The sequence below is a fragment of the Penicillium taxi genome (assembly GCF_028828555.1).
Source record: "Penicillium taxi strain IBT 34144 chromosome Unknown utg000001l_segment0_segment0, whole genome shotgun sequence".
Taxonomy (NCBI): domain Eukaryota; kingdom Fungi; phylum Ascomycota; class Eurotiomycetes; order Eurotiales; family Aspergillaceae; genus Penicillium; species Penicillium taxi.
In genome coordinates, this window is record NW_026643203.1 from 2,779,166 (window position 1) to 2,791,972 (window position 12,807).

The 12,807-nt window shown below is 45.1% G+C and overlaps 5 protein-coding genes across 5 annotated transcripts; 2 read left to right on the top strand and 3 right to left on the bottom strand.

The window, feature by feature from the left end:
• Positions 1-108: 108 nt before the first annotated feature.
• Positions 109-1,777, bottom strand: N7495_001002 (putative amino acid permease; the record flags this gene model as incomplete). The annotated part of the gene is made up of 2 exons (XM_057203672.1): positions 109-225; positions 281-1,777. 2 exons carry the CDS (start codon positions 1,775-1,777, stop codon positions 109-111), a joined length of 1,614 nt encoding a protein of 537 aa, XP_057067745.1.
• A 1,073-nt stretch (positions 1,778-2,850) lies between these two features.
• On the bottom strand, positions 2,851-4,818 carry N7495_001003 (uncharacterized protein; the record flags this gene model as incomplete). Its single annotated transcript, XM_057203673.1, has 4 exons — positions 2,851-3,417; positions 3,483-3,608; positions 3,701-4,303; positions 4,360-4,818. Coding segments are annotated over 4 exons (1,755 nt in total), but the record flags the coding sequence as incomplete, so codon positions are not given.
• A 2,041-nt stretch (positions 4,819-6,859) lies between these two features.
• Positions 6,860-10,020, top strand: N7495_001004 (uncharacterized protein; the record flags this gene model as incomplete). Its single annotated transcript, XM_057203674.1, has 4 exons — positions 6,860-7,047; positions 7,099-7,411; positions 7,469-9,165; positions 9,249-10,020. 4 exons carry the CDS (start codon positions 6,860-6,862, stop codon positions 10,018-10,020), a joined length of 2,970 nt encoding a protein of 989 aa, XP_057067747.1.
• A 266-nt stretch (positions 10,021-10,286) lies between these two features.
• Positions 10,287-11,034, top strand: N7495_001005 (HPP family protein; the record flags this gene model as incomplete). The annotated part of the gene is made up of 2 exons (XM_057203675.1): positions 10,287-10,493; positions 10,555-11,034. The coding sequence occupies 2 exons, from the start codon at positions 10,287-10,289 to the stop codon at positions 11,032-11,034; spliced, it is 687 nt and encodes a 228-aa protein (XP_057067748.1).
• A 45-nt stretch (positions 11,035-11,079) lies between these two features.
• On the bottom strand, positions 11,080-12,552 carry N7495_001006 (glycosyltransferase family 69 protein; the record flags this gene model as incomplete). The annotated part of the gene is made up of 3 exons (XM_057203676.1): positions 11,080-11,495; positions 11,549-11,774; positions 11,857-12,552. Coding segments are annotated over 3 exons (1,338 nt in total), but the record flags the coding sequence as incomplete, so codon positions are not given.
• Positions 12,553-12,807: the final 255 nt, after the last annotated feature.

The following is a 12,807-nucleotide window of genomic DNA, read 5'->3' on the forward strand; positions in this document are numbered from 1 at the left end:
AATTCATGAAACAATTCATGAATAAATTAATTGATTATGACATTTCGCTAACCTTGAAAGTCCTTGGTTTGTGAAAGAAAGCTATATATGCAGATATAATAGGGGTATTTATGCGAGCCAGTCGACGAAACGTCTCCAGAAAGTATTTGGATGTTCCTTTCTTGGGGGGATCTCTCCTTCTTGAAGACGGCCAGACCACAAGTCAATAGTAGCGGCACGTTGGAACTAAGTAATAGTCAGCAGATGATACATGAAAATTCAGACAAAGTGAGCTACTGACCTTGGTGCGGTGCCAAAGCTTCCAGCCAAAGATAGGAACGATGAAAATGGGAATGCCAATATAAGATGCGACAAAGCTGGATGTATTCCAGTTACCTTTGAGAAAGACGGAGAAACCAGCGACGAGAGTAATGATGATAGAGCCAATGAAGCCAACCCAGGCGGTGTAAGGTTGGAATGGTGAGTTCCAAGGCAAGGTGTCCCTGGAAATCCCCTGTGCCTTCATAGCGGCATAGAACCGAATATAACAGAGGCATAGAGTGGCCCAGGCAATCAGACCAGCAACTGTGCTCAGATTTTGAAGCCAAGCGAACGCCTGGGATGCACCGCCCTTTCCGAGACTCAGGTAGGCCAAAGGTCCAAATAGCCAGGCGGTAATCACGGCTACATATGGTACGCCTTGCTTATTCACACGACCAAAGACTTGGGGTAGTTGGTGATCAGTTGTCATAGCGACTATCATTCGTGATCCAACCCAACAATATGAATTGCCAGCTGACCAAGCAGCGACAAGGATACAAGCGTTCACGAGGGATGGAAGACCCGAGATACCAGCCTCCTTGATGGCAATGACAAATGGCGAACTATTTGCGTTGCCACTGCCTGATACGAGGAGGGAATTTTTAGGATTCACGATAATACCAATGAGCAGCGCACCGAGGATGTAGAAGAAGGCTATGCGGTAGGTGACGCGGCGGGCAGCCTTGGGAATAGCTCGATGAGGATCCACTGATTCGGCTGCTGCGATAACAACTGTCTCCACGCCAATGAAGCTGAATGAGGCGTTGACGAAGGAAGACAGAAAGCCAAGGAAGTGGCCTGTCGGACCAGTTATTCCATTGTAATTTGTCCAAGGGCCTGGGTTGTGCCAATATCGGAAGCCGATCGTCTCGTGGTTCGGACCACCGCCAGCTGTGATAACAATAGAAGCAACAACCAGTCCCAAGAAGCAGAGAATTTTGACAGCACCTCCAATGACTTCTGTTTCACCGTAGAATCGTACATTCATCAAATTGATGGCCAATATTAATACCAAGCTAACCGTGATTACCACGGCCGGTGTTAAAGTTGTCCAATAGGATACGACGACTGCAGCGGCGGAAGTTTCCGAGGCGATGGCTATAGTATAGCAGTAACCGTATGATAGGGCAAGTGAGAAACCGACTGCAGGGTCAATAAACCGAGTACCCCAGTGGGGAAATGAACCTGCAGTGGGTAATAAAGTCGCTAATTCAGCGATACTCTGCATAACACACCACAATATTATTCCAACAATGATATATGCCAACAACAATCCAGCTGGGCCAGCTTTAGCATATGCAGAGCCAGTTCCTACGAACAGACCAGTTCCAATGCCACTGGAGAATCCGATCATTGTAATTTGATAGTTTCGCAGACGACGCTGCGTACTACCACGGCCACCAACATTAATTGCCAACTCATCCTTAGGATGAGCTTCAGGCTCAAAGACCTTGGAATCTGAGTGGACAGTGTCCATATTGAGGACTGAGACTTCTTAGTCCAGATGTGTGGTGAGTAATATCTCCATAGAGAGAAGGGAAGTATATAAGATTTGAAGATCAAATGTGGGGAGACATCAAGTTTCTCATAAGCGGTAGCCTGGCGCAGATCACGACATCGGTAGTGTGCCATGGAAAGGACATAGAGTAGTAAATATCATGTAACATTTATCAAATTTAACTCAATAGTGGATCTGTTTTAAGGAACCTCGGGATCGGACCCCTTTTTAGCTACTCTAATTGGTCAGATTTCTTAGTTTCGCCACTTATTTGATCCAAGCGTTTTCTACGTAGAATCTCGAGGCAAAATAGTGTAAGGATTGCTAATATGGTGCCTTAAAAGGATCCAAATCATCATATCTAGCAATAATCTCTAATATGAACTGGTATCTTTGTAGTGCCTTCTAAGAAATGCCGCAGTTCATGTTAACTTTTGGAGCGATATTTGACCAATTATGTCTTAATCATTCCCAGACCTTCACTAGTCATAGCCTCGAGAGGAAGTGTTTGGCAACCAAAAAGCCAGTCAATGTGACATATTGCCTCTGCATTTTGATTCGTGACGGAATTCGGCTGAAGCGCAAATTCAGTTTATGAATATGGCTGAATATGGTGCTCATTGCCCGATCATCTTTCAAAATTCAAGTAAAAAATCAAGATGGGCCTTCACAGTGGCTGGGAAGAAAAATACTTTATGGTAAATAAATAAATAAACAATTATATATATCTAGGTAATAAGTGTTGGAATATGGAACAAAGCAGTCATGTAAGAATGAAACTCAGACTTTACAACCACTTCAAGAGACACCATATATTATAAGGGCATAAAGCGTTACCTGTAATAGGTGTTAGAAGTGGGCGTTAGCCTCTCATCCACCTTATCGAATAGCTATTCCACCGGTGTACCGACAGTAAGAAATAGTGTTAACTTTAGAATAATTTATGAATAGTCCTGGAGATCAGCTGGGAGCTGAACTGTGAGCTGAACTGAGAATTGAATTGAGCATATCCTTCTGATCTAGTAGATGTACAATATCCATACCTAGGTATTTCATTCACGAACCACCAGCGAATAAAAAGATAAAGCTGACGGAATAAGTGCACCCAGAACAATAAATGTAAAAACATCGTCCCAGCCGACCATCTGAGCAGTCATTCTAGCTGCAGTACCACCAAAAATACCCATCCAAACAACGAAAAAGCCCAGGTCATTCCATCGCTTCCAGGCCTTCGCACGCTTAAACTTGAACATTTCAGTAGTCGACCGCATAGATGTCCCCCATTCATCATGGAAAACCGTTATCAAACTCCACAGATGAATTGCTGGAAGGGGCACACTGTAAAACAGAAGACCCGGGACAACCCAGAACCAATCATTAGTCCGATCTGGGTTGCGGAGAAAATTATACAGAAGTGTATAAGTATAATGCATGCCTATGTCATACCAGTCGAAGTAAGCAAAGCAATTTCCTGTGAGTAGATAGTAGAGGATGTAGAAAAAGCTCAGTAATGGTCCGATTTCCTTCTTGATAGCAGCCCAGAAGAAAAGGGGATTGGTGAGGATGTAGACTTTAGGTTGTTGAATTGACTCGATGTGGCCAGCTCTGCCCCAACGGACCTGCCAAAATGTGAGATTTAATCTATTTAATTGGTCCATTTGTTAAACAAGGTATTAGTGCTCACCTGCTGTAAGATCCATCGACTTAATGTAGTCGGAGTGTCGGTTGCCGCTAAGACATCTGACACAAAGGTCACATTCCATCCACGCATGATTAAATTAGTAGTAAGGTGACGATCCTCATTAACAACCTAGATCAGAATATGAGATAATGCCAATACCAAACCACGGGACGAGAGAGCTTTTGGGGGTGAGAAAAAGTGTAGAGTAGAGAGAGACTTACCATACGATGTCCTAAGACAGTTTGAGTATACCAAGGATACAAGATAGCAGGCAGTGCGCATACTCGAAAAGCCGAACTTGGCCCACTTTGACAGTCGCTAGTACCTGACACAGCTGAGGTAGATCGAGCCAAATGCATTTGACACCAGTAAACCACACTTGCAAGTCTGGTAGTTATGGTATCAGCTTTATTATGCACAACGAGTCCCGCACTGCTTCCTCCAACTCGAGGGTCGCCCGCAATTGTTTCGATTGTTCGTCTCAGAGTATCGGGCAGCACAAGGGTGTCAGAGTCAGACGACCAAAGGTATTCAACTCCAATCATCTCAGAAATCACGATCGAGAATATGAAAGACGTGAACATGATTCCCTTTTTATGTAGATGTGGCTGATATAAACATAGCTTCTTAACTCCGTCAGGATGCCCTAGCTTTAGGTTGTGTTCTGCCAGAATCTGTCGAGCTAGCTGGCAACAGCTAGAGATGGTTGCTTCCATACAAGACTGAGAGCTTTTACCGAGGTTCGATAGCTTTTCATAAGTTCGTATAGCTATCTCACCAAAAGATTCCTCAATGTAGATCACCGCTGAATTATCAAGGAAGGCCTAAGGGCTAAGTTAGAATAGTGACAGATGTAAAAGCTTTGAAAGTATCAATCTACCTGTTTGAACACGCGAATCATCTCTAAATCTGGTGCATCATCGCCGTCAACTCCTACCAAGATAAACCGACATTCTGCCACAGTATCGTAGCTCTTCAAAGCTCGAGCGAACAGTTCAGAATCCTCTCGATATCCAACAATCAGCGCCATGGAGTCTACCTCCTGGATAATATTCCGAGGAGTTTTTCGAAAGATATGACTCTTTTTACCCAAAGTAGGGTTTGGTAATCGTTGACGACGGCTCTCATTTGCATATCGATTGTATTCCGTAGCAAGAACTGTAAGCAGGATGTCAAGCGTCAATGGATAACGCGTATAACAGAGGGTGCCCACATAAATAGCTAGTATTAAGACGCAGCCTATAAAGTTCAGACACTGCTGATAAGGAGAGATACTTAGGCCTCCTTGCTGGTTCATGGCGACTATGAGCACCCAGAGGTTTAAAGATTCAAGTGTATGACTGAAAAATGCAAGGAATTAAATCAACTTTGTAGCAAACACGATTTTCCCCCTTTACTACCCTCATTGCCGACAAAAAAAGCATATTGCTGGCTGAAAATTTTCCGACTTATAGAACTACGACCTATCATCATCAATATGATCGTCGTCAATATTATTCTCGAAGTGGAGGCGATGCAGGGCTTCTATTAGGCCAAGGCACAAGCCACATTGGCCGATAACTAATAATTGACTCCATATCTGCACTCTCCACTACACTACGTCTTACTCTATACACCGTACATACGGAGTAGCTGATTCCTCCAAGGTTCTGGTATCCACGCCCTTGCATCAGTATTTGTCTTTATTTTAATATCAAAGGTTCTAAGGCTTCATCACATATGATCTATCATCTACCCACATGGAAATAACACAAATAAAAGTCTAACTTAGTAGGTTTTATTTTTCGCTTTTCCGTCACAATAAATAAAATGCTACATGTCATGAATTTGCTGAACAATCTGGGAAAACTCATATACCGGGGTACTGCGCATGTTGAAAAAGATAAAGACAACCACCTGAGATACCTACCTCTGGGCATTGGAATTGTTTTTCATTCTCTCGCAAGCATGTGGCAGTCATTCTACCAGGATAACCGTATAGTCTCCTTGTGGATCATGCTATTGACGTTTATTCTCATTATCTACCATTTGAAGCTAGATCTTCAACGCCCAATAGGCGACGACTTCACGCCAAAAGAGCAGCCAACAACATACACTTGGGAATGAGTCTTCGTGACCTCAAATTCCAGAATGCAACAAACCTCATTCGATCCATCGTCCAGTGTTTGCAGTGGGCAGTGAAGCCAACTTTCTTGTCAACATCATATCTTTCATCATATTTTCCTGCTAGGCCAACGGTCTACTAAACCTGCCGCCACCGCCGCCGCTGCCGCTGCCACTACTGCTCTTGCCATTGGCTCCAGGACAACAACTGTTGGCACCAATAGAATCTGGTTTACTGCAGTGAATGGACTCGGGAAGTGAATGGACTCGGGAAGTGAATAGAACTAGTGGAATCAGGGCATACCCGATTCCATCGTGGGAACTAGAATAAAAACACACATCTTACCGCATAATGACTCCACGTATCAACGTAGTAGTAATAGTGCATCGAGATCCCTGTGAACCGAAAACAACGCTTCTGAAAACAATATCGTGGATGCGAACATGCTGGGCTAGTTGAGATTAACTTATCCATTTATCGGAAGCGCCATCCATTGATTTATAATTTAAATCTTATGGTTCATCTAAGGCCTTCCAAGGTTTCACGACCTTCTTGTTTAGATCTTCCCCTGGATGCCAAGATGACCGTGCATTGAAATCGGCCATAGTCGAGAAAAATCTTTGTTCAGAGGATAGCTACTATATACTATATATGAACTGCCTTGAAATGTTTTTGAAATTATTTGAACTTGGCATCAAATCGATAAGACAAGATGCACTCCAAATAATAACCCTACCTAGGTAAGTTCATAGCCCTGGAGAAAAACATCAAGGCCGAAATCTTAGAATCCTGGAAGCTTAGTACACATGCAATAGACAAAGTTCATGAAAAAGAGAAAATCGTTTGTACAAGAGGGGACAACTATGTGCAACTGAGGCCAGCAACAGGCTCTCCGTCGATGATCGCCCTCTCTAAGTGACTTATGCTCATAGCCGAGCCAGCATAGGCGAGATCTGGAACCAATAAGATCACGGAAAGTTGAAACTCCGTATTAAGTCCAGTTCGATAGCGCCACGAATAGATACGAATTTAAGAAAAGAAAAAAAATCTTACATCATCGTCCGTTTCCGTTTCCCCTCCTTGGCGCACGCACACTTGAGGAATGCGATAACAATTCCTTGGGAAGCAGGAAAGGTCACTTCTAAAGCTAACGGTAGCTTCGAAAAAGCAATATATTACTACTTCTCAAATCCCAATGGAAAGGATCAGTTAAAGCCCTATGTCTGATCTCCGACAAGAGGTGGGGCCTGAGGTGAGGCCTTCACCAGCAACAAGCATGGACGGTACCACGGAAAACGCGCCTATAGCCAAAGCGCGCAAGAAGCTTCCTCCTTTCCTGGATCATTTCAACAACCGTGATCTCAAAGTACTTTTTCGCTGTTCGGTAGCCGCATGGGTTGCGTCATTGTTGATATTTATCGGGCCGTCCATGCGTGAGATTGGGACTGCAACTTTCTTCGCAACGTAAGTGAAATAACTTTCTGATATATGAGATTAGAAGCTAATTAGAAACAGATTGGTGATATTTATGGTGCCTCCTACCGGTATTGTATTCATCTTCATTTTAGGCGCGCTTACCCTGATCGTTGGTATGGCGTTCGGATGGACATGGGGTGTAATAGCCATGAAAGCAGCCCAGGCAGCACGTCCATCAGCTGAGACACAAGCTTCACTGCAAGCTCTGGGTGAACTGGCTTCCAAGCAAGCTAACGCAACGGGCCAGAGCGTTGCAGTCGTAGAGCAAGAATTGATTTATAATGGCTTCATGCTGGATGCCCGTGTCACTGCTGTATACTTTTGTATTATTTGCTTCGTGATCTACATGCTGGTGGGTTGCAGGATAAAGACGTATCGTATTGACTGAAAGTGCTAATTTTTCCCCTAGGCCCGCTTCCGAGCCACAAACCCCAAGTTCACTCTGTTCCAGATCTTTGGGACTATCATTATGGACATATTTTTGACCATTGGCCCGCTGCTCCCATCTTTCAATGGAACTATACCCAAGATCTTGGTCGTACCCGCTGCCATTGGAATAGGAATAGGGCTGGCTTGTCAAATTCTTTTATTTCCCAAGTCAACATCTCATACTGTTCTCGAAGGCATGGAGAGTTTATCACGACTACTCAAAGGTCCACTAGATGTGACCGTGGCATCTCTGATCGAAAATGAACAGTTGGTCATGAAAGATCTAGTAGATCTGAAGATGAAGATCATCGCCACCCACAAAAGCATTGAGCCCGCGCTCGGCTTCCTTCAGCTAGACTTTTCTGTCAGTCGCTGGAATGCTGATGATGTTAAAAGCCTGAGAGAGCCATTGCGACAGGCTTCCCTTAGTAGCTTGTCCTTATTGGAACTTCAAATTAGCCGTCTTGGAGGTGATGAGAAACTCGAGAAGCTTCGCGCACTTACTGCACCTTCCGAGGACCCTCCGAGTGGTGAAGCCGACGAAAAGAAGGAGACAAAAAAACCTCGCGAGGTTGGAATGAGACAATTGCTTGAAAGTAATCGCGTTGTTGCGGCGTTTCGTAGCCCGGAAAATGAGCCTATTCGACAGGAGGTCCTCGACGCGATTCGGCAGCCCTGCAAAAAAGTTCTGCCTGTGTGCCAGGATGCGAGCGAGATTGTCACTGAATGCATTCATGCGGTGAATTCTGGTAGATGGTTTAGTAAACCGTCTAAACAGCACATGGAAGAGCTCCTCGAACGTAGCCAGTCGGCACTTGAGACACTACAGGAACTACGCTCGGCTTACGCAGCTGAAACTACGGAGCGCTTGATTCAGACTAACAGGGATCTTTTTGACGAAGAGGGAAAGCTGAATGATTCTGGAGATGCCACAATGCACAGAGTTACAGGCATTGCGCTCGGTATGGTCTTTGAAGAACATGTTCTTGGCGTGATAGACTCGTGGAAACAAGTACTGGGACAACTATCGGCCTTGATGAGAGAGCGTCAGAATACTCGGTTATGGCTGCCCAGGGGACTGAGGTATGCATTCAACTGGGTATTCGGCAAAACTGCCGTGGCGCCTGTAATTGCAGCTCAATCACCTGGGTTTGATCCCGATTTGGTGGAACAACAATCAAAGGCAGCACAGCTAAGTCTCAGCATTAGCCGAGGATATGGAGTGAAGCAGCGTAGCGGTCTTGAAGGAGTCATTCTTGGTTCATATCACTGGCTCATTAATGCGCAGGGCTTGTATGCGCTGCGCCTCGTGGTTGTGACTATTGCTCTTGCTATTCCTGCCGTAATTCCATCCAGTGCCGGGTTTTACTACCGCGAGAAAGGCCTATGGGCCCTGATCATGGGTCAGACGACGCTGGTAGTTTATATGCCGGATTTCACAATGTCTCTGTTTTCCCGTGCCATTGGAACTATTGTTGGTGGTGTGATGGGCTTGGTGGCCTGGTATATTGGCTCCGGTCATGGATCTGGTAATTCTTTTGGTCTTTCTGCAATAATGGCTCCAATGATTGTTATCTTAATGTGGGGACGCATCTTCTTCCCACCTGCTCTATTGCAGGGCACAATTATGGGTGGTGCTACGCTGATCTTGGTTGTCGGGTACAGCTTCACTGATACGTAAGTTGATATTAGTTCTTCAGAAGGAACCTCAGCCGAGGGTTCATTAATTCCATCGTGTTTCCAGCTAACCTGAATTCTAGGCACAACCCGACTTACGGCAACCCCGGCTTCGGATATAGTGTCTTCTGGAGGCGACTTTTGCTGGTGATAGTGGGATCTGGTGCTGCGCTGATAGTCCAGTTATTTCCTAGACCACCATCGGCCTCTCGACATATCTGCAAATCACTGTCGAATACCATTCGCTCGCTTTCTGACTACTACGCTTTACTCTTGTCATGTTGGGGCCAGCCTGACCGTGACGAGGGCCTGCTAGCCGAACAACTTGCATTTCAAGTCGCCGAGAGCCTCGCAGCGCTCGATGGGCCTGTCGCTATGTTGCGTCTCGAGTTCTCCAGCTCACCCTTTGACAGCGAGAGCCTAGTTCAGGTGAAGTCGCTTTGTCAAAAACTAAACCAGCATCTCGGTCGCCTGCTTTATCTTTCCGCTTCATTGCCTGAGAAATTCCAAAGCGTTTTCACACGTCGCATTGGACTGCTAGATCATCGTCAGATTGGAGATGTCATGGCAGTTCTCGGGGTTGTGGAACAGGCCCTTAAAACTGAGGACCCTCTACCTGAAGTGCTCCCAACACCACTGCTGAAACGATGTCTTGAATATCGTCAGGCCCACAGGATCGAGATACAATTGACCATAGACCTCATGCGGGATGAGGATTACCGCAAGTTCTGCGTGGCTATCAGTTCTTACCTCAAGTTCCTGGCTACGGTGGATGACTTAGTCCTAGTAATGAAGGGTTCATTGGGAGAAGCACATATTGTGAACCGGGAGTTGATGCAAGAACTGCTTGTATAGACTTGAAATTTTTGAATATCATAATAATCTATGGTCTAAACAATTTCTAGGTCGGGGCTCTGAGTCAATAACATTGGAATGCATGATTGGTTTCTCACTGAAATTTACTCCACCTTCTCCGTACTTATTTCTCCTCATCCCAATTATTTCTACCTTCATGAATCATTAAGTAACATCCCAAGGTTTTCACTGTCTCCAGCAGGCCCTGATAAACAAGCCCTTCTATCTTCTAAATTATCACTATATATACTCTAATTTATCCACACATGGTCAATTCACGACTGTCTCGTCTCCCGTGGTGGATAAGCCACTGGCTGGGCTACCGTTCCGAGAAGCCAGAGCCTCTATCAACATGGCGGATAGCGGCATGGTCTATCATCACATCATTCTGTGCTCTTTCAATACTACAAGCGATCTTCAATTACTCGCATTACTTCACTTCACGCCATGTTCCAGGCATTGTCGCCTCATATGTGAGCACCCCTTGGAAATGATCCGTATACTAGTGTTGAAGTGAATTAACTCAGCGGATAGGGGGCCTCAGCAGTCTTAGTATTTGGCTCTATTGAAAGCCCATTGGCTCAACCACGTGCCCTAATCTTTGGTCACTTCTTCAGCGCTTTGACTGGCTTATGCGTTACAAAGCTCTTCAGCCTCATGCCAGACCAAGCACGTTTCGAGAATTTTCGCTGGCTCGCCGCCTCGCTATCAACCGCTATTGCAATTGTCGTAATGCAGCTGACTGGAACTACCCACCCACCTGCTGGAGCCACTGCTCTGCTTCCTGCTACCAATGACGACGTCTGGAATCTCTCCTGGTATTTCCTGCCAGTTGTGCTACTATCTTCTGCGATACTAATGGCATGCGCTTTGCTGTTAAACAACGTAAATCGGAGGTATCCTGTATTTTGGTTCACACCATATCCACCACCGATACCTACTCCTGCTCCAGTGAAACAGCCTTGCAGTGACGCTTTGTCATCGAAAGAAGAATTACAGCATGTATCTGTTTGATAATACCTGGGTAGAAAAAGGTGGAATTCCGTTATATGCAATCCATTATACATGATCCCATCCCCAAGGATGCAGGACTTGCATTTCGTTAATAATACAAAACTGGCCTTCCTCGAGATTCTCATCGCTCAACGTAGTCCAGCGCTTTATCCGAGTTTGGACAAGGAGGTCCTTCACCCAAGTAGTAGTTGTCCAACGCAAGAGTCTATTTGTCCATAGGCCCGATAAGATAGCCCATAGTGAGAGCCAGTTGCTAACGGGATTGACAGCCACATAAGCAGGGCCATTGTATCCTACGCGGACCAAAGGATTGAGATATACGCCGTCTTGTTCAGATAGCGGATTATCTGCATGAATGAGGCAGCATTCCGAACCTTCGAGATGCACTGAAGCAAGTGAATCGGGTATACCCCGAAATCGTAGAGGTGGGTTAGCTGTAAACGGAGCGGCAGGCATTGCGACTGCGTATGTTAGCACTTATGAAGTATAGGAATCATAAATATGAATTACTTACCCATTCCGTTCCAGCAGCTTTTGACCGGCACAGGTGACAATGTTTTCATTGCATTTCGAGATTCCTCGCTGCGGAAGAAGGGCCATGTCGGCATGATAGTCTCATGGCCGTCGGAGTCTCGAAGAGCAAATGTGTCGTAATAATGTGGTGCTTTAGAGAAGTCTAAAGAACAAGCAGCCGCATAACTACCATGATTGGTATCTAGCAACTCGAATACATCATTTGGCTAGATACGGAGGAAAAAAGTGAGATATCAGTAATCGCAATGTAATGGAAATAGAAAAAAAAAAAATATCAATCAAACCTACCGTGAAGACCACGTCATTCAAAAAAAGAATCTTATCAAATGTTATACCTTGCTTTGCCAATTCTTCCAAAGGCTGCAAGCTCAAATTGCGAATGCGCGATAAATATGGAATGCGCCTCAGCTCAGTGTACCCTCTCCTCGTCTCGACCCAACCCTCCCCCGGAGTGGCTGCCATTTCATCTTCATGAGTGACATGTGACAGAATAATAGTACGAGGAACCTGTAGACGCTCTAATTCTATATCAAGATCCATCAGGGCACCTTTAGTATTATCATAGCTGCCGCTTTCATATATTGAGATATAGATATTTTCGGGTCCGAGTTTCCATGCAAGCTCTACTAGAGCCTTGCTCCAATGGGTTCTGAGTATAAGCTCATTATTCCAGTTCACACTCGCGATGAAGATACGTTCTTGTCGGCGGGGTTCGTCGTGGTAAGTTATATCGTTGTCGGATATTTGGAATAGGATAAGGCGCAACTGGATGAAATTGTACGCAATAAAGATGATAAAGAGGATTCGAGGAATGCGGCTCCGGATCACCAATCGACGGAGGGTATGAGGATAGGGAAGCAGAGGTACCATAAGGCCGGATATCGCGGCAAAATGGTCGAAGGTGGTTATAGTTAGGTGGCAGTCTTTTGCATTATGGGATGATTTTGATCGGATGTGGGCGGGAGAAAGGAGGAAATACAAGTAATCTAAGGACGTTCTAGAAAACGATAAAAGAAATCCAGGAAAGGAATATTCTAAGGAGTCAAGGGGTAAAAGTAGGCGTATTCAAGGCCGAAGACGTTCATACTTCCGGAACTAGTAAGGGATACGATGATCAAGGCTCTGTTATTTGAGGGAACTCTGGGCACGTTCTTGGCGTTAAGTGAAGTAGCCAAATAAAAAATAGGATGGTAAGTTAACTACGTACAGATTTGGATCGAGTGGGGAACTATTCTAGTG